The sequence below is a fragment of the Phyllobates terribilis genome, unplaced genomic scaffold (assembly GCF_046119375.1).
Source record: "Phyllobates terribilis strain yellow unplaced genomic scaffold, ASM4611937v1 Scaffold_7__3_contigs__length_470593459, whole genome shotgun sequence".
NCBI lineage: Eukaryota > Metazoa > Chordata > Amphibia > Anura > Dendrobatidae > Phyllobates > Phyllobates terribilis.
The window spans coordinates 21,251,193-21,272,136 of NW_027362767.1; the positions used below are offsets into that span (position 1 = coordinate 21,251,193).

General features: G+C 47.1%; 1 protein-coding gene across 2 annotated transcripts in view; it reads right to left on the bottom strand.

The window, feature by feature from the left end:
* Window positions 1-2,504: 2,504 nt before the first annotated feature.
* Window positions 2,505-20,944, bottom strand: part of ATXN3 (ataxin 3) — a 97,885-nt gene continuing 79,445 nt past the window's right edge. The window contains exons 2-11 of one of the 2 annotated variants that reach the window (XM_073638264.1): window positions 19,839-20,003; window positions 19,378-19,422; window positions 14,364-14,449; window positions 14,177-14,243; window positions 13,563-13,650; window positions 6,092-6,221; window positions 5,426-5,595; window positions 4,981-5,101; window positions 4,804-4,880; window positions 2,505-3,474 (exon numbers count right to left, since the gene is read on the bottom strand). In XM_073638264.1, coding sequence (XP_073494365.1) covers window positions 3,383-3,474; window positions 4,804-4,880; window positions 4,981-5,101; window positions 5,426-5,595; window positions 6,092-6,221; window positions 13,563-13,650; window positions 14,177-14,243; window positions 14,364-14,449; window positions 19,378-19,422; window positions 19,839-20,003 — 1,041 coding nt within the window. In that variant the 3' untranslated portion in view covers window positions 2,505-3,382. The remainder of the gene's footprint in view (window positions 3,475-4,803; window positions 4,881-4,980; window positions 5,102-5,425; window positions 5,596-6,091; window positions 6,222-13,562; window positions 13,651-14,176; window positions 14,244-14,363; window positions 14,450-19,377; window positions 19,423-19,838; window positions 20,004-20,944) is intronic. The other variant, XM_073638265.1, reaches the window with a different exon arrangement.

The window sequence follows — 20,944 nt, forward strand, 5'->3', positions numbered from 1 at the left end:
CGGATTATAATGAGGGCAATCTGGGCTACCACCCGGGGCTCCGGGGGGCCCATGGCCAAATTGCCCTCATTATAATATGTGCGGCGCCGTTGCCAATGCGGCACATACCGGCAGGCAGAGGCGGGGGGGCCCCTGGACCGCTCCCCAGCAGCTGCGCAGGGCCGCTGCTTCTTCTTCGGCCGGGCCAGCACTACACCTGTTAACTTCCATGTGTGCTGGCCCAGCAGCGTCATAGCTAGGAGACACGGCCCTGTGCGCGACCGTGTCTGCTAGCATGACGTCACCCAGTGTGCGCCCTGCACTGCTGCACCGGAGAGGAGCTGGACGACTGGAGCCGAGCCGGGGGATGGTGAGTGTGTGTGTGCAGGCAGATATCATTGTGTGATGTCTGTTTATATGTATTTTTGTGTTTCAAATGTGTTTATGCGTGTATGTATATGTCTGTATATGTTTGTATGTGTGCGTGACTGCGTGCGGCCTCCCGCTGTGTTTAGATGGCTACGTGCAGCCTCCCGCTGTATCTGGGGGGCGCCGTGAGGCCTCCCGCTGTGTATAGATGGCTACGTGCTGCCTCCCGCTGTGTATAGATGGCTACGTGAGGCCCCCCGCTGTGTATAGATGGCGTCGTGCGGCCCCCCGCTGTGTATAGATGGCTACGTGCGGCCCCCCGCTGTGTATAGATGGCTACGTGAGGCCCCCCGCTGTGTATAGATGGCTACGTGAGGCCCCCCGCTGTGTATAGATGGCTACGTGAGGCCCCCCGCTGTGTATAGATGGCTACGTGAGGCCCCCCGCTGTGTATAGATGGCTACGTGTGGCCTCCCGCTGTGTATAGATGGCGCCGTGAGGCCCCCCGCTGTGTATAGATGGCGCCGTGAGGCCCCCCCGCTGTGTATAGATGGCGCCGTGAGGCCCCCCCGCTGTGTATAGATGGCTACGTGCGGCACCCCGCTGTGTATAGATGGCTACGTGAGGCCCCCCGCTGTGTATAGATGGCGCCGTGAGGCCCCCCGCTGTGTATAGATGGCGCCGTGAGGCCCCCCGCTGTGTATAGATGGCGCCGTGAGGCCCCCCGCTGTGTATAGATGGCTACGTGCGGCACCCCGCTGTGTATAGATGGCTACGTGCGGCACCCCGCTGTGTATAGATGGCTACGTGCAGCCTCCCGCTGTATCTGGGGGGCGCCGTGCGGCCTCCCGCTGTGTATAGATGGCTACGTGCGGCCCCCCGCTGTGTATAGATGGCTACGTGAGGCCCCCCGCTGTGTATAGATGGCTACGTGAGGCCCCCCGCTGTGTATAGATGGCTACGTGAGGCCCCCCGCTGTGTACAGATGGCTACGTGAGGCCCCCCGCTGTGTATAGATGGCTACGTGAGGCCCCCCGCTGTGTATAGATGGCGCCGTGAGGCCCCCCGCTGTGTATAGATGGCGCCGTGAGGCCCCCCGCTGTGTATAGATGGCGCCGTAAGGCCCCCCCGCTGTGTATAGATGGCTACGTGCGGCCCCCCGCTGTGTATAGATGGCTACGTGCGGCCCCCCGCTGTGTATAGATGGCTACGTGCGGCCCCCCGCTGTGTATAGATGGCTACGTGAGGCCCCCCGCTGTGTATAGATGGCTACGTGAGGCCCCCCGCTGTGTATAGATGGCTACGTGAGGCCCCCCGCTGTGTATAGATGGCTACGTGAGGCCCCCCGCTGTGTATAGATGGCTACGTGAGGCCCCCCGCTGTGTACAGATGGCTACGTGAGGCCCCCCGCTGTGTATAGATGGCTACGTGAGGCCCCCCGCTGTGTATAGATGGCGCCGTGAGGCCCCCCGCTGTGTATAGATGGCGCCGTGAGGCCCCCCGCTGTGTATAGATGGCGCCGTGAGGCCCCCCGCTGTGTATAGATGGCGCCGTAAGGCCCCCCCGCTGTGTATAGATGGCTACGTGCGGCCCCCCGCTGTGTATAGATGGCTACGTGCGGCCCCCCGCTGTGTATAGATGGCTACGTGCGGCCCCCCGCTGTGTATAGATGGCTATGTGCGCCCCCCCGCTGTGTATAGATGGCTACGTGCGCCCCCCCGCTGTGTATAGATGGCTACGTGAGGCTTCCTGCTGTGTATAGATGGCGTATTGCTATTATAATTAATATTGTGGCAAATTAATTTTACGTGAACTATCACATGATCGATCACAGGGGATCATGTGACATGTCACGTGATACATCAGGTGTGTGTGTCTTTGTGAGGGGGGCCGCGCCTTCTAAACTGCCCTGGGCCCTTGCTACTCTTAATCCACCCCTGCTGAGGACTCATTGCATTCCCACCCCTCATTCCTGTGATTGACCCCCATGGATGGATCCTAACCTCTGAGCAGGTACTACATGTGTTGGTGGAATACCCCTTTTGTATTTTATGGCACTGCTTTGATTAAAGGGGTAGTCCCTGCCCGGCCGGACATCCTCTATCCATTAGACAACTCCGTAAGACACCAGTCCGCGCTCAATAATCCCTTGCCGATTAGTGAAAAGATAAAATTAGCTCTTTATTTTGTGTAGAGTGCTCTGTAAGACAACACACAAAAGAGGAATATGTGGGGGATACAGCACCGTCACCAGGAGGGGACCCCCTCATGTGAGTATATGGTCCTGGCAGAGAGGGGTTAATAAAGGGATGCTCTGGCGCCGCTCACTCCTGGCAGAACAAGTGCAGAGCAGGCGCCTGCTGACGGGACGTTACCAGCTCTGCACGTCGGGAGGCTCAGTTGAGTGGCGTCAGAGCGTCCCTTAATCAGGAACGTATTGTTCACAGCGGCCATGCCAGATGAGTGGTCGGAGTGACACCCTGGAGTCTCAAAATAATAATAATCGGCCAATGGAGCGAAGCAAAAACATCAGATGGAGCTCAGGACAAATCGCACAGGGTCTATGCATGTTCTTAAAGTGGTACACCTCTCTCATTATTGACGATTCCTTTAAAGGGGCGCTCACCTCTACCCTTAGATATGCTAAACCCACTTTAGTAAAATGCAATTGGGCCACAGACTTACTGCAGTGCCCTGTCCTGATTACTGTCCTATAAGGACGAAGCTTCTGATACGTGGGGAACGTTTTTACCTCTATGGCCGACTTTAAGGGGGAAGGGTTTGTGCTTTGGTCATGTGACGTTCCGTCAGAAAGGGGGAGGAGGCGGCTGCAGAAGAAACGCTGCTCCGGTGGTGAAGAATGAGTAATGGACGCACACGGACACGTTTAAAAAGACATTCATAAAAGCATCAAATATCCAAAGCTGCCGCCGGTCCGGACGATATATTCAGTATGTACATCCTCGATATCTGCAGGACGAGCGGCGGCGGCTCACACAGGACACGCTACAGTGGACGGGCCGCAGCTCAGTGGTCATTTGTCTTGGTATTCAGACTTGGTCCCACCAGTGTCCAGAGACATTTTCATGGCAGCTCTAAGCATGTCATCTTCACTCATCACAGAATCTGCAGAAGGAAAGGAAATCTACCTGTAACATCACAAGCCAATCATCCAGCCTAAATGTCACCAGAGATCAGCGGTGACATCACTGAGAATGCCGCCTATCCATCACCAGAGATCAGCGGTGACATCACTGAGAATGCCGCCTATCCATCACCAGAGATCAGCGGTGACATCACTGAGAATGCCGCCTATCCATCACCAGAGATCAGCGGTGACATCACTGAGAATGCCGCCTATCCATCACCAGAGATCAGCAGAGACATCACTGAGAATGCCGCCTATCCATCACCAGAGATCAGCGGTGACATCACTGAGAATGCCACCTATCCATCACCAGAGATCAGCAGAGACATCACTGAGAATGCCGCCTATCCATCACCAGAGATCAGCGGTGACATCACTGAGAATGCCGCCTATCCATCACCAGAGATCAGCAGTGACATCACTGAGAATGCCGCCTATCCATCACCAGAGATCAGCGGTGACATCACTGAGAATGCCGCCTATCCATCACCAGAGATCAGCGGTGACATCACTGAGAATGCTGCCTATCCATCACCAGAGATCAGCGGTGACATCACTGAGAATGCCGCCTATCCATCACCAGAGATCAGCAGTGACATCACTGAGAATGCCGCCTATCCATCACCAGAGATCAGAGGTGACATCACTGAGAATACCGCCTATCCATCACCAGAGATCAGCGGTGACATCACTGAGAATGCTGCCTATCCATCACCAGAGATCAGCGGTGACATCACTGAGAATGCCGCCTATCCATCACCAGAGATCAGCGGTGACATCACTGAGAATGCCGCCTATCCATCACCAGAGATCAGCAGTGACATCACTGAGAATGCCGCCTATCCATCACCAGAGATCAGCAGTGACATCACTGAGAATGCCGCCTATCCATCACTAGAGATCAGCCGTGACATCACTGAGAATGCCGCCTATCCATCACTAGAGATCAGCGGTGACATCACTGAGAATGCCGCCTATCCATCACCAGAGATCAGCAGTGACATCACTGAGAATGCCGCCTATCCATCACTAGAGATCAGCGGTGACATCACTGAGAATGCCGCCTATCCATCACCAGAGATCAGCAGTGACATCACTGAGAATGCCGCCTATCCATCACCAGAGATCAGCCGTGACATCACTGAGAATGCCGCCTATCCATCACTAGAGATCAGCGGTGACATCACTGAGAATGCCGCCTATCCATCACCAGAGATCAGCGGTGACATCACTGAGAATGCCGCCTATCCATCACTAGAGATCAGCGGTGACATCACTACGGATGCACAGTGGCTGACACTGGTTACCTGTGCCTGCAGATACGGCGGCATCCGTCGTTGCGTTGTTGACATCAGAGGAGTGTTGGTGTTTTATCTGCTGTTGTCTATAAGAGAGATTTGCGCTGTTAGTTTCCTCCATGAAGCTGCAATAATTTCTCCGTTTTATGATACAATGTAATGAATGAAATGAAAGTGGTTCGTTACTTTTCAAAATACATCTGTCGTCTTTGGCGCAGTTCCTCCTGTGAGAGCGATGCTGTGGAGGTCCCTGATGTCTGTGGCACGATGGGGGCTGAGGTTCCTGTGTATTCGCTGCGTTGTCCGCCTGCAATGAAACACATGGATCATATTATAGATGGGGGGGGGGGTTTAGTGTCAGAGGAGCACATGCAAAAAAGTGCTGCCTTAGAAATTGTAGAATCCCATACACATTAAAACTGAGGCTGGAGATAAGCAGGATTATAGTTTGTTAGATTTTATTAATTTATTACATAATTTTCCCCTTTGTTCACTTTTTTCAGAAATTCCTTCCCTTATCAGGTAAATTTTTCAACCTCCAGTAATTTGCATTCATTCTCAGTTAGCAGAGATATTAAAAATGACTAGGAATTGATACGCTAAGGTGCACATCTCTATGGCGGTGCAGTACCTTGCATGCTGAGCCGAATCGCTCTACGGAGATCGGCCTCCTCGTCCTCCATGTCTATCTGCTGCCTACTGAGGGCCAGCGCCCTCTGCAGGTTCTCTTCATCTTCGTCCATCATGGGTGATCCATCGTACACCTGAGAATCCTCCATGCCGGGAACCGTCCTCTGTGAACTAACCGCGAATTACAGATCAAATCTAGAAAATCCCTTGTGAGAGGGCAGTGACAGGTTCCTCCCTGGATCCTCCTACAGGTCTCCGCCACGTATGGGGTATGGTATGGGGTCTGTGGCGCGCCCTAGTAGTGGGGTCAATATCACCCCCTACTTCCTGCCTGAGCCCATACAGCACCTTCATCTGATCCAGTAAATCTCTGATAACCGCCCTGTTATAAGGACTGTTTGGCAGGTTCCAGGTCCAGGGGCCGAGTTGATAGTCCACGACCACCGGATGGGTCCTCCTAGCTGCCGGAATCTGCCGTTCCTCTTCTGATTTATAGGCCCAGCATTGTGGCATGTTCACACATGACATCTGGACCTACTAATCAGAAGCGGTGGTGGGAGGGCTCCCATCTGACAGTCACAGACTGCTGACGTGGCGGCTGGACCAGGGATCTTTGAATCGATCCCCTGTGACACAACTTGATCTGGTCAGATCCCACCCGCGCTACCTTTGGTCTCTTAGTGCTGCATCCTCTCCAATGAGCCGCGGTCGCTGCGTCTGCTGCACGCGGACCATTTGTAGGATCTGGTCGGCTTCACAGTCGGGTAGATCTCCTTTTACTACAAATATGGAGTAACCTAAAAAAAAAGGATTTACAATGTCATAGATTTATCGCACACGTCATATCCTCCTCCCCCATCGGAATAAATTTAAACTTTAATAGAGAAATCGGTCCTATCACGGTTGGATCTTCCTTGGACCCAGCTGTAGACCGGAGACCCAGGCAGACAGCACAAAATCCAGTGATCGGTCCAGTGTGAATCCACATTATGATGGGAAAATACAGCGATCAGGGCTACTTGGAACGAGGTTTGGTCATAGATGCTAGACTAGCCACGGCTAGGACTTCGCTGCCAACCTTTACAGGTGTTGCCGTGTGGATTGTATACTAAGAATGGTGTGATCAAGGAAAAGAGATCTCGAGAGAGAGGACCTTGTGGACTTTATGAAGCATTAAGGAAAAATGTGAAGAATCATTCTGATTAAAAGATCAGAGAAGAATATGATGACTTGTTCAGATTACAGAGGTCTGAGGATGTAAATACTCGTTCTGATGAAAGATCAGGGTAGGACGTGAAGAATCAATCAGATGAAAAGAGTCAGAGAAGGATGTGATGAATCGTTCTGATGTAAGGGGGAGTGGAGGATGTGAACAATCGTTCTTATGTAAAAATGAATGAAAGGTTCAGAGAAGGATGTGAAGAATCTTTCTGATGAATGGAGCAGAGGAGGATGTGAATAACTGTTCTGATGCAAAAAGCCTTAGTTACTTACCGGTAACGGGATTTTTCGGAGCCTGTGACAGCACCACGAGAGAGAGGATCCGCCCATCAAGGACAGGAAACCTACAGGTTAAAAAGGGCGGCACCTCTCTCCCGCCTCAGTTTAGTTAACAGAGCATGAGCGGACCGCCAAGGTTAATAACAACACAAATTCATTTTAAGCCAATTACTTTAAGTAACTTCTCCCGAAGGTGCAAAAAAGAAGAAAACAACTCTACGGGAGTGCAATAACACAACCAGTGTAGGGAGAGAATACAAGGGTGCTGTCATGGGCTCCGAAAAATCCTGTTACCGGTAAGTAACTAAGGCTTTATTCGTACTCCCATGACAGCACCACGAGAGAATTACAGAGACGAAAGGAGATTAGGGAGGGACCACAGCTTGAAGCACCCTTCTCCCAAAGGTGAGGTCAGAAGAGACACCCAAGTCCAATCTATAATGCCTATAGAAGGTGGAGGGAGAAGACCAGGTGGCAGCCTTACATATGTCCTCGATGGAAACCCCCGTCTTCTCGGCCCAGGAAGTCGCTACCGCTCTGGTGGAGTGTGCCCTCAACCCTTCCGGTACTTCCTTCTCCCCCGAGGAGTAGGCGAGGGAGATGGCCTCTCTAATCCACCTTGCGATTGTGGATTTTGAAGCTTTACAACCTTTTCTGGTCCCCTGATGGCATATAAATAGGGAACTATCTTTCCTAAATTTGTGTGAAACCTCCAGATATTTAAGCACGCACCTTCTAACATCTAATGTATGTAGTTTCTCCTCTTTCTGATTTTTAGGGGAGAAACAAAAGGTTGGAAGATTTACCTCTTGAGTTCTATGAAACCGCGAGACTACTTTTGGGAGAAAAGCTGGATCAGGCTTTAACACAATTCTATCATCCATAATTTGGGTAAATGGAGGGGATATAGAAAAGGCCTGTATGTCACTTACTCTTCTGGCCGAAGTTAGGGTCACTAACAGGGCTGTTTTAAGAAATATAATTTTATGGGTGGCTGAATCTAGAGGTTCGAAGGGGGGGGGGGGGGGGGGGGTTAGTCAAGGCATTTAAGACTAGGTTTAGATCCCAGGGAGAGGGTTTGGATTTAATGATAGGTCTACATCTGAAAGAGGCCTTTATAAACCGTGCTACCCAATAATTTGCTGCTATATCAGATGCAAATAAGGCCCCTAAAGCCGACACCTGTACCTTCAAGGTACTAGTGGTTAGACCCTGTTCTAACCCCCGTTGTAGGAACTCTAGCATCTTCCCAATAGGGATCCCATCCTCCAGCTTGAATTCTGTAAAAGATAGGAATTTTCTCCAAGTTCTGGCATAGATGCGGGTAGTAAAGGGCTTTCTGCTACTTAAGAGAGTGTTTACCAAATTTGAGGAAAACCCTTTGCTGGCTAACAGTGCCCTCTCAAATTCCATGCCGTCAAATGGAGATTTGAGGCTGGAGGATGGGAAACTGGGCCCTGAGTAAGAAGGTCCGGGATTTCCGGAAGGATCCAGGGGTCTGATACGGACATCCTGCGGAGACAAGAGAACCATGGCCTCTTGGGCCAAAAGGGGCATATGAGGATCACCCTGGCTTCGTCTGTCCTGATCTTTCTTAGGACTGACGGAAGCAGGACCATGGGAGGGAAGGCGTACGCCAAAGGAAACTCCCAGGGTATCATGAGGCCATCCACTGCCAGGGGCTTTTCTCTGGGGTCTAGAGAACAAAATGCTGTCACTTTCCGGTTGGACTTCGTTGCAAACAAGTCCACTGCTGGAAGACCCCACATTGCCACGATCCTGGAGAATACTCGAGGGTTCAAAGACCATTCTCCTTCCTTTAGGGAATTGCGGCTGAGAAAATCTGCCCTGATGTTTTCTTTTCCTCTTAGATGAACCGCGGAAAGGGAGAGAAAATGATCTTCTGCTTTCTGAAGAAGTCTGTCTGCTACTCTCACCAAGTCTCTTGAACGGGTCCCCCCTTGATGGTTTATATACGCTACCGAGACTTGATTGTCGGAGAGTATACGGACATCCTGGCCCTGTAAATATACAAGGAACCCATTGAGTGCATATTCAACCGCCAAAAGTTACTTAACATTTGAGGAAAACCGTACCTCATTTTCTGACCAGGTTCCCTGAATTGAGCTGTTTTCAAAATGAGCTCCCCAACCTGTAGCACTTGCGTCTGTAGTTACCACTGCCGTAGGTTTATTTTCCCAAGGGACTCCCCTAGAAAGATTAGTGTAAACTAACCACCAGCGAAGGGATTGTAAGGAGCAAGGGCCCAAGGTAAACTCCCGGTCTAGATGACCATCTAGGAGTGAATCGTTATACAAGACATCCCATTGAAGAGCCCTTGAATGAAATTGGGACCAGCGTACCACCGAAAAACTTGAGGTCAGGGTCCCCAATAAGGACATGGCTTTGCGCAGTGTCATGGAGGGATTATATATACAGTGTTTCACTAGCCCCTGAATTTTAGTAATTTTCTCATCTGATAAATTACATATCTGTTTGTCTGAATCTAAAATGACCCCCAGGAACTGTTGGGCTTTTTGTGGAATTAATCTAGATTTTTCTAAATTTAGGAACCAACCTAGTCTTTGTAGGATAGAAATTGTTACCTGAAGGTGGGCTTCGCATTGCGCAAAGGAGTCCCACACTATCAGGAAATCATCGAGGTACGGGATTATTAAAATATCTTTTCCTCTTATGTGGGCCATCACTTCTGCCACCAGTTTAGTAAAAACTCTTGGGGCTATAGCTAATCCAAAGGGAAGGGCGGTGTACTGGTAGTGTTTTATCACCCCTTTGATTTTGATGGCTAATCTTAAATACTTTTGATAATCCTTATGAATGGGGACATGGTAGTAAGCGTCTTTAAGATCCAGGACAACCATAAAACAGTGGGGGAAAAGTAATTTTATTATTGTTTTTAACGATTCCATTTTGAAGGTGTCTATTCTAAGAAACCTATTTAAGGATTTTAAATTTCTGATAGTCCTGAAACAGCCATCCGGCTTGGGAACCAAGAAGAGCGAGGAGTAGAATCCGTCTCCCTCTTCTGTTTTCGGAACCTCAATCAAGACGTTTTTCTTTGTTAGGTCTTGTATTTCCGATACGAGGGCAGCATGCCGCTCTGGGGAGGAACTAGAGGGAACAATTACAAATCTCCTGTAAGGAAGGGTTTGGAATTGAAATTTAAGACCAAATCTAATTAGGCCCAAAATCCAACCGCTATGTGAGATACGTTCCCAAGCCGGGAAAAACAATGACAATGCCCCCCCCCCTCACCTGGGTGGATTGTGGTTCCCCTGGCTTCCGCTCATCTCTGGAAGAAGAACCAAAGAGTAGGCCTCTACCTTTGCGACCCCTTTCCTCGAATTTCTCCTGTTCTCTAAAGAATTGCCTACGGACAAACTTCTTTCTCCGAAAGGATCTTTTAAAAGAGGGTAGAGTTACAGATGGAAAGCCCTTCTTAGGATCTCCTGCTTTTTCCAACAGATCATCCATAGTCTGGCCAAAAAGATATTCACCCTCACAAGGAATTGTACAGAGTCTAGACTTTGTTTGTACATCTCCCGGCCAGCATTTTAGCCAAAGGGCTCGCCGAGCAGCGTTTGAAAGAGCTGACGATTTTGCTGCTAGTCTGACTGAGTCCGCAGATGCGTCAGCAAGAAAGGCCGCTGCACCCTGGACTAGGGGGAGAGAAGAAATGATTTCCTTCCTGGGGACACCTTCTTTCAATTGGTTGTCCAGCTGTTCCAGCCAGACCATCAGGGCCCTGGATGTGCAGGTGGCAGCCACTGCTGGTTTCAGGGCTCCTGTAGTGGTCTCCCAGGTACCTTTTAAAAAGGTATCTGCTCGTCTGTCCAAGGGATCTCTTAAAGCTCCCATGTCGTCGAAGGGGAGGGAAGCCTTTTTTGAAGCTTTGGCAATGGCTACATCAAGCCTTGGCGCCTTTGACCAGGAGGAGCATGCGGAATCGTCAAAAGGATACCTCCTTTTGAAAGAGGGGGGGATGCTGCCCTTTCTGTCCGGTTTCTGCCACTCTCTTTCAATAAGATCCTTAATTTTTGTGTTCATGGGAAAGGATCTTTTCTTTCTTTGACCTAAACCTCCAAACATAACATCTTCCCGGGACCTCTCTGGTTTAGCGTCCACAATGCCCATAGTAGAACGGACAGCTTTCACCAAGGCATCCACCTCATTTAAAGGGAAACATGGTCTCTCAGATTCGCTATCAGAGGAGGATAGGGAAGAGGAAGAAATGTCCGAGATGTCGGCGTCTGAGCCCGGTCAAGGGTCCTGAGGGGAATGCCTGACCTCAGAATTCTCACGCAAGGCCTTGCCTACTTCTTCTTTAATTAAGGTTTTAAGGCCTAAAGAAAACCCCGGCGTCTCTTCCACCATCACCTTGTCAATACAAGGCTGGCACAATTTTTTAGTATATGCATCAGGGAGCGGGCTGCTACATAGGCACATTCTTTATGCCTTGCTTTAAACGTACATTTCTTGCTCTGAAAAAAAAATTCCATAGACAGAGAAGAAAAAAAGAGGAGCAATTAGTAGAACTTTCATGGAGAGTCCACTTACCCCCTGGCATATGTGGTACCGTAGAAGCAGAGGAATCCTTCTTAACCGGCGGAGGATCACGCCGAACGACAGGACCTTCCTTCCTGCTCTTAGCGGTAAACTTCTTAGTAGAACGGCTGGACCCGGTTCGGGAACGACGTTGCACCGCCTGTTGTGAGGGCTCCCCAGAGGGCTGCTCCTGCAGCAGTTGTTCTTGCTGAGGTGAAAGCTCCTGTGTATCTCTCATTGTATACGAGAAAACAAAGGGCTGGGAAGCACCTCTGCATGTAGCCAGCCTTCTTATATACTGGCCATGCAGGTACCTTTTTTTTTTTTTACATGGGGGGGGGCCTCTTTTTCCTCCTGCCCCCTACCCCCTCCCCAGGCTGGGCAGAACACCTGCGGGCTCATCCATTCCGGGACGCCCCTACTGTTCCGGCATCCCCACTGCTTGCATGCGGCCCGCACTTCCGGGCCGCACGCGAGCTGCGTCCACTTCCGGTGGAGGCCCGCACACCGGAAGTACGTCATAGGCCCGCCCCAACATGGCCGCACCTGTACATTCTACAGGCCAGGGACCGACCAGGGGAGGAACCTCATCGCTCCAGGTACCCTGTCTATCCCCCTGGGCAAGAGACCGCTCCAATATTCCTCCTGCAGTAACCTGATAGGTCTCCCATCATGGACAGGAAACCTAAACTGAGGCGGGAGAGAGGTGCCGCTCTTTTTAAGCTGTAGGTTTCCTGTCCATGATGGGTGGATCCTCTCTCTCGTGGTGCGGTCATGGGAGTAGGAATAAATGAAAGGTTCAGAGGACAATGTGAAAAATCGTTCAGATGAAAAGGATCAGCGATGGAAGTGATGATTGTTCAGATTAAGGAGGTCTGAGCAGGATATAAATTGTTCAGAAAAAAGGAGCAGAGAAGGATGTGAAAAAATTGTTTTAATATAAAGATGTGAAAAATCGTTCAGATGAAAAGAATCAGAAGAATGTTATGAATCCTTCAGAGTAAAAAGGTCTGAGCAGGATAAGAAGAATGGTTTACATAAGAAAGATCAAAAGGAGGAAGAATTGTTACGTTGAAAAAAAATCAGGAGGATGTGAAGAATCATTTAGAAAAAAAGGATCAGAGGAGGATGTGCAAAATCGTTTTGATAAAAAGATCAAAAGGCAATTTTGAAAAATCGTTCAAAATAAAAAGGTCTGAGGATGAAAATAACTGTTTAGTTGAAAGATCGGAGGAGGATGTGAAGAATCATTTTGATGAAAAGGGTTAGAGGAGGAATGTGAAAATCTATGAGATGAAAAGATCAGAGAAGGATGTGAGGAATCATTATGATGCAAGGAGCAGAGGAGGATGTAATAAGCTGTCATGATTTAAGAATCAATGGAAAATGTGAAGAATTGTTCAGATGAAGAGGATCAGAGAAGGATGTGAAAAATCATTCTAAGGAAAGGATGTGAAAAACAGTATAGACGAAAGAATCAGATAAGGATGTGAAGAATTGTTCTTATACAAAAAAGGTCAGAGGAAGATATGAGGGATTGTTCTGATGAACAGGCGGGGCAGACCAAACAACTCCTCATTTCGTAATACAGATTTGCTATCACATTAATTGTCCAGTTCTTGTGCTATTATTAAGGAAAACGGAAAGATAAACCCAAAGAAGAAACGAGCGTAAATTGTATCGCTGAGAAGAGGAAACCACTGACCGGTCAGATGGACCCTGATTCTGTGCTAATGGGTGGACAAGCGGCTCCAATGGACGACCCCTTCCAATCAGGCTGGCGGAGGAGGTGTATTGTGTGGCGGATGTCCACATGGACCGATCTTCCTGCAGAACGATCTCATCTAGTGAGATCTAGGCCACCACGAATGGTGCAACGCCCGACTAGAGGCTCTAATACAGCGGCCATTCTGACCGTCATCTGCTCTTTCTGGAGGAGAACAGCTTATGGTGTAAATTAGGATAAGGCTGGACTCGACGCTCGGCGTATGATAGGGGTTATACATATTAACAGGAGGCGATGCGTTCACCCCTTCAGATGTAGGAGACATAGACACAATATGGAGCGTTACCTTCCTGTTGCAGCTGAGCTAAGAAGAGTGCAAGATAGGTGTCTGATATGAGCTCGGGGCCGGTCAGCAGGGAATTCAAGTTGAACCACTGCAAAAAGTGTAAAAAAAAAAAAAAATTGTAAAAAAAAAAAAAAATGAACACACACACATGACATGTATATGACCGCCACCATCTGCTGTCACGCACGGACTATCAGCAGCTTCCCAGGTATCCAAATCCCAGGATAAAAAGCGCATTATAGATATATAGGGGCAGGATGAATATAATCAAGACGAAAAGTCACAGTATAACATGAACTCCCCAGTTCTAGGAGCCCCCAGTGTAAAGAATGGAGGTTTTCATGCCAATTATCAAGGGACAAGGACAGACTGTTCTACTATAAAAGGTATTTTTCTTTACAAAATATGTGAGTAAATACAAAACAGAGGGAAATACTCTATGCAAATGCACAAAAGCCATCAAAATCAGGATGAAAACCGTCATGCTTTACACTGCAGGCTGCAGCTATAAACTATAAAATCTTGCAAATTACAAACAAGGTTTATGTTACAGAGAGTGCATGTAATATTAGATGTAGTTCCCTGTGTTCTTCCGCATCCGGGCAGTGACTTACCTGTTTACCGAGCTTCCGTACAGTGAACCAATGCTCCTTGTAATTACAAATGAAGGCGTGCTCATTTCTGGAGAAGAAGAAAGACGCAACGATTTATTAGATAAAATGGACTCAAACATCCTGCATCAGTCACTCGTCATTCAGCAAACGTAAAATAACGGAAATGTTCAAAAATCCGGAGTCTCACATGGGATCGATGCCGAGCGTCTGATACTCAGGACTGTTAAAGAGAATGAGTTCTAGTCCCCAAACCCTGAGGGCGTCACTGATAACCTGCAGAAAGGAAGAAAGCGAGAAAAGCCGAGATAGGAGACAGTATTGTAGTGGACGGAGAATTCAGAACATATTTCTATATTTCCAAAGAAAATGCATACATTACTCATCCTGTACTAATCCTAAATTACATCCTGTATTACTCTCCAGAGCTGCACTCACTATTCTGCTGGTGCAGTCACTGTGTACATACATTACATTATTGATCCTGTACTGATCCTGAGTTACATCCTGTATTATACTCCAGAGCTGCACTCACTATTCTGCTGGTGGAGTCACTGTGTACATACATTACATTATTGATCCTGTACTGATCCTGAGTTACATCCTGTATTATACTCCAGAGCTGCACTCACTATTCTGCTGGTGCAGTCACTGTATACATACATTACATTACTGATCCTGAGTTACCTCCTGTATTATACTCCAGAGCTGCACTCACTATTCTGCATGTGCAGTCACTGTGTACATACATTACATTACTGATCCTGAGTTACCTCCTGTATTCTACTCCAGAGCTGCACTCACTATTCTGCTGGTGCAGTCACTCTGTACATACATTACATTACTGATCCTGAGTTACCTCCTGTATTATACCCCAGAGCTGCACTCACTATTCTGCTGGTGCAGTCACTGTGTACATACATTACATTACTGATCCTGAGTTACATCCTATATTATACTCCAGAGCGGCACTCACTATTCTGCTGGTGCAGTCACTGTGTACATACATTACTGATCCTGAGTTACATCCTGTATTATACTCCAGAGCTGCACTCACTATTCTGCTGGTGCAGTCACTGTGTACATACATTACATTACTGATCCTGAGTTACATCCTGTATTATACTCCAGAGCTGCACTCACTATTCTGCTGGTGCACTCACTGTATACATACATTACATTACTGATCCTGAGTTACATCCTGTATTATACTCCAGAGCTGCACTCACTATTCTGCTGGTGCAGTCACTGTGTACATACATTACTGATCCTGAGTTACATCCTGTATTATACTCCAGAGCTGCACTCACTATTCTGCTGGTGCAGTCACTGTATACATACATTACATTACTGATCCTGAGTTACATCCTGTATTATACTCCAGAGCTGCACTCACTATTCTGCTGGTGCACTCACTGTATACATACATTACATTACTGATCCTGAGTTACATCCTGTATTATAGTCCAGAGCTGCACTCACTATTCTGCTGGTGCAGTCACTGTGTACATACATTACATTACTGATCCTGAGTTACATCCTGTATTATACTCCAGAGCTGCACTCACTATTCTGCTGGTGCAATCACTGTGTACATACATTACATTACTGATCCTGAGTTACCTCCTGTATTATACTCCAGAGCTGCACTCACTATTCTGCATGTGCAGTCACTGTGTACATACATTACATTACTGATCCTGAGTTACCTCCTGTATTATACTCCAGAGCTGCACTCACTATTCTGCTGGTGCAGTCACTGTGTACATACATTAAATTACTGATCCTGAGTTACCTCCTATATTATACGCCAGAGCTGCACTCACTATTCTGCTGGTGCAGTCACTGTGTACATACATTACATTATTGATCCTGTACTGATCCTGAGTTACATCCTGTATTATACTCCAGAGCTGCACTCACTATTCTGCTGGTGCAGTCACTGTGTACATACATTACATTATTGATCCTGTACTGATCCTGAGTTACATCCTGTATTATACTCCAGAGCTGCACTCACTATTCTGCTGGTGGAGTCACTGTGTACATACATTACATTATTGATCCTGTACTGATCCTGAGTTACATCCTGTATTATACTCCAGAGCTGCACTCACTATTCTGCTGGTGCAGTCACTGTGTACATACATTACATTACTGATCCTGAGTTATCTCCTGTATTATACTCCAGAGCTGCACTCACTATTCTGCTGGTGCAGTCACTGTGTACATACATTACATTATTGATCCTGTACTGATCCTGAGTTACATCCTGTATTATACTCCAGAGCTGCACTCACTATTCTGCTGGTGCAGTCACTGTGTACATACATTACATTACTGATCCTGAGTTATATCCTGTATTATCCTCCAGAGCTGCACTCACTATTCTGCTGGTGCAGTCACTGTGTACATACATTACATTACTGATCCTGAGTTACATCCTGTATTATACCCCAGAGCTGCACTCACTATTCTGCTGGTGCAATCACTGTGTACATACATTACATTACTGATCCTGAGTTACCTCCTGTATTATACTCCAGAGCTGCACTCACTATTCTGCATGTGCAGTCACTGTGTACATACATTACATTACTGATCCTGAGTTACCTCCTGTATTATACTCCAGAGCTGCACTCACTATTCTGCTGGTGCAGTCACTGTGTACATACATTAAATTACTGATCCTGAGTTACCTCCTATATTATACGCCAGAGCTGCACTCACTATTCTGCTGGTGCAGTCACTGTGTACATACATTACATTATTGATCCTGTACTGATCCTGAGTTACATCCTGTATTATACTCCAGAGCTGCACTCACTATTCTGCTGGTGCAGTCACTGTGTACATACATTACATTATTGATCCTGTACTGATCCTGAGTTACATCCTGTATTATACTCCAGAGCTGCACTCACTATTCTGCTGGTGGAGTCACTGTGTACATACATTACATTATTGATCCTGTACTGATCCTGAGTTACATCCTGTATTATACTCAAGAGCTGCACTCACTATTCTGCTGGTGCAGTCACTGTGTACATACATTACATTACTGATCCTGAGTTATCTCCTGTATTATACTCCAGAGCTGCACTCACTATTCTGCTGGTGCAGTCACTGTGTACATACATTACATTATTGATCCTGTACTGATCCTGAGTTACATCCTGTATTATACTCCAGAGCTGCACTCACTATTCTGCTGGTGCAGTCACTGTGTACATACATTACATTACTGATCCTGAGTTATATCCTGTATTATCCTCCAGAGCTGCACTCACTATTCTGCTGGTGCAGTCACTGTGTACATACATTACATTACTGATCCTGAGTTACATCCTGTATTATACTCCAGAGCTGCACTCACTATTCTGCTGGTGCAGTCACTGTGTACATACATTACATTACTGATCCTGAGTTACATCCTGTATTATACTCCAGAGCTGCACTCACTATTCTGCTGGTGCAGTCACTGTGTACATACATTACTGATCCTGAGTTACATCCTGTATTATACTCCAGAGCTGCACTCACTATTCTACTGGTGCAGTCACTGTGTACATACATTACATTACTGATCCTGAGTTACATCCTGTATTATACTCCAGAGCTGCACTGACTATTCTGCTGGCGGAGTCACTGTATACATACATTACATTACTGATCCTGAGTTACATCCTGTATTATACTCCAGAGCTGCACTCACTATTCTGCTGGTGCAGTCACTGTGTACATACATTACATTACTGATCCGGAGTTACATCCTGTATTATACTCCAGAGCTGCACTCACTATTCTGCTGGGGCAGTCACTGTGTACATACATTACATTACTGATCCTGAGTTACATCCTGTATTATACTCCAGAGCTGCGCTCACTATTCTGCTGGTGCAGTCACTGTGTACATACATTACATTACTGATCATGAGTTACCTCCTGTATTATACTCCATAGCTGCAGTCACTATTCTGCTGGTGCAGTCCCTGTGTACATACATTACATTACTGATCCTGAGTTACATCCTGTATTATACCCCAGAGCTGCACTCACTATTCTGCTGGTGCAGTCACTGTGCACATACCTTACATTACTGATCCTGAGTTACCTCCTGTATTATACTCCAGAGATGCACTCACTATTCTGCTGGTGCAGTCACTGTGTACATACATTACATTACTGATCCTTTGTTACATCCTGTATTATACTCCAGAGCTGCACTCACTATTCTGCTGGTGCAGTCACTGTGTACATACATTACATTACTGATCCCGAGTTACATCCTGTATTATACTCCAGAGCTGCACTCACTATTCTGCTGGTGCAGTCACTGTGTACATACATTACATTACTGATTCTTTGTTACATCCTGTATTATACTCCAGAGCTGCACTCACTATTCTGCTGGTGCAGTCACTGTGTACATACATTACATTACTGATCATTTGTTACATCCTGTATTATACTCCAGAGCTGCACTCACTATTCTGCTGGTGCAGTCACTGTGTACATACATTACATTACTGACACTGAGTTACATCCTGCATTATACTCCAGAGCTGCACTCACTATTCTGCTGGTGCAGTCACTGTGTATATACATTACATTACTGATCCTGAGTTACATCCTGTATTATACTCCAGAGCTGCACTCAGTATGCTGCTGGTGCAGTCACTGTGTACATACATTACATTACTGATCCTTTGTTACATCCTGTATTATACTCCAGAGCTGCACTCAGTATGCTGCTGATGCAGTCACTGTGTACATGCATTACATTACTGATCCTGAGTTACATCCTGTATTATACTCCAGAGCTGCACTCACTATTCTGCTGGTGCAGTCACTGTGTACATACATTACATTACTGATCCAGAGTTACATCTTGTATTATACCCCAGAGCTGCACTCACTATTCTACTGGTGCAGTCACTGTGTACATACATTACATTACTGATCCTGAGTTACATCCTGTATTATACTCCAGAGCTGCACTCACTATTCTGCTGGTGCAGTCACTGTGTACATACATTACATTACTGATCCAGAGTTACATCTTGTATTATACCCCAGAGCTGCACTCACTATTCTGCTGGTGCAGTCCCTGTGTACATACATTACTGATCCTGTCTTTGGGTGGGGGGGGTGAGTTGGGATGTCACTGGCAGACCCCTGTGATCTCAATGTACAAGACTCACCTGGATGGAGAAGAACCCGCTGTCGTCCATGTTTCCTGACGGCTGCTGCAAAAAGCCAACAGTGGAGTAATCAGTGATGACATTATTCCTGCGCAGACACGAGGGGTCGGACCCTCCTTACATATTCTAATGGTCTACAGGTTTGCAGAAGAAACCCCAGTCCTGCTCACAGACCTGAGGATTTGTTACAGTGTATCAGTCCAGGACAGGGAGAAGGGGGATGTGCTGTGAGACTGCTGATGTGGATTACTTACAATTATAAACACTGATACATTGTACCAAACACCCAGAGAGAAGAATTTGGTCGGTGCAGGTTATATGAGGATGTAACCACAATGTTTCCTTGCACTGAAAACAAGCAGAGATCCATCCAGCTTACACGCAGGTCTGTGGAGAGCCAGACACAGCCCCCCGTCCAGCGCACCATCCCTTTAACATGCGTTCAGGTGGGACAACCGTACCTCCACGAAGGTGCGGTACTCAGCAGTGGCCAGGCCGCCCTCCGCCATCCTCATCCTCTCCTGCTCGTCCAGCTGCATGGCGATGGTGGACAGCTCCACAGGACTGAAGTACTCCCCCTGCAGGAGGTTATTCAGGCAGTGCTGGGCGCAAAGCGAGCCTTCTTGCTGAAAAAGACGACATTATATACAACAGTGACATCACATCCTTTGTATAATAACATTATATACTGCGCTGTGACGTCACATCCTCTGTATAATAACATTATATACTGCGCTGTGACGTCACATCCTCTGTATAATAACATTATATACTGCGCTGTGACGTCACATCCTCTGGATAATAACATTATATACTGCGCTGTGACGTCACATCCTCTGTATAATAACATTATATACTGCGCTGTGACGTTACATTCCCTGTATAATAACATTATATACTGCGCTGTGACGTCACATCCTCTGTATAATAACATTATATACTGCGCTGTGACGTCACATCCCCTGTATAATAACATTATATACTGCGCTGTGACGTCACATCCTCTGTATAATAACATTATATGCTGCGCTGTGACGTCACATCCTCTGTATAATAACATTATATACTGCGCTGTGACGTCACATCCTCTGTATAATAACATTATATACTGCGCTGTGACGTCACATCCTCTGTATAATAACATTATATGCTGCGCAGTGACGTCACATCCTCTGTATAATAACATTATATGCTGCGCTGTGAAGTCACATCCTCTGTATAATAACATTATATGCTGCGCTGTGACGTCACATCCCCTGTATAATAACATTATACACTGCGCTGTGACGACACATCCTCTGTATAATAACATTATATACTGCGCTGTGACGTCACATCCCCTGTATAATAACATTATATACTGCGCTGTGACGTCACATCCCCTGTATAATAACATTATATACTGCGCTGTGACGTCACATCCTCTGTATAATAACATTATACACTGCGCTGTGACGTCACATCCCCTGTATAATAACATTATATACTGCGCTGTGACGTCACATCCCCTGTATAATAACATTATATACTGCGCTGTGACGTCACATCCCCTGTATAATAACATTAT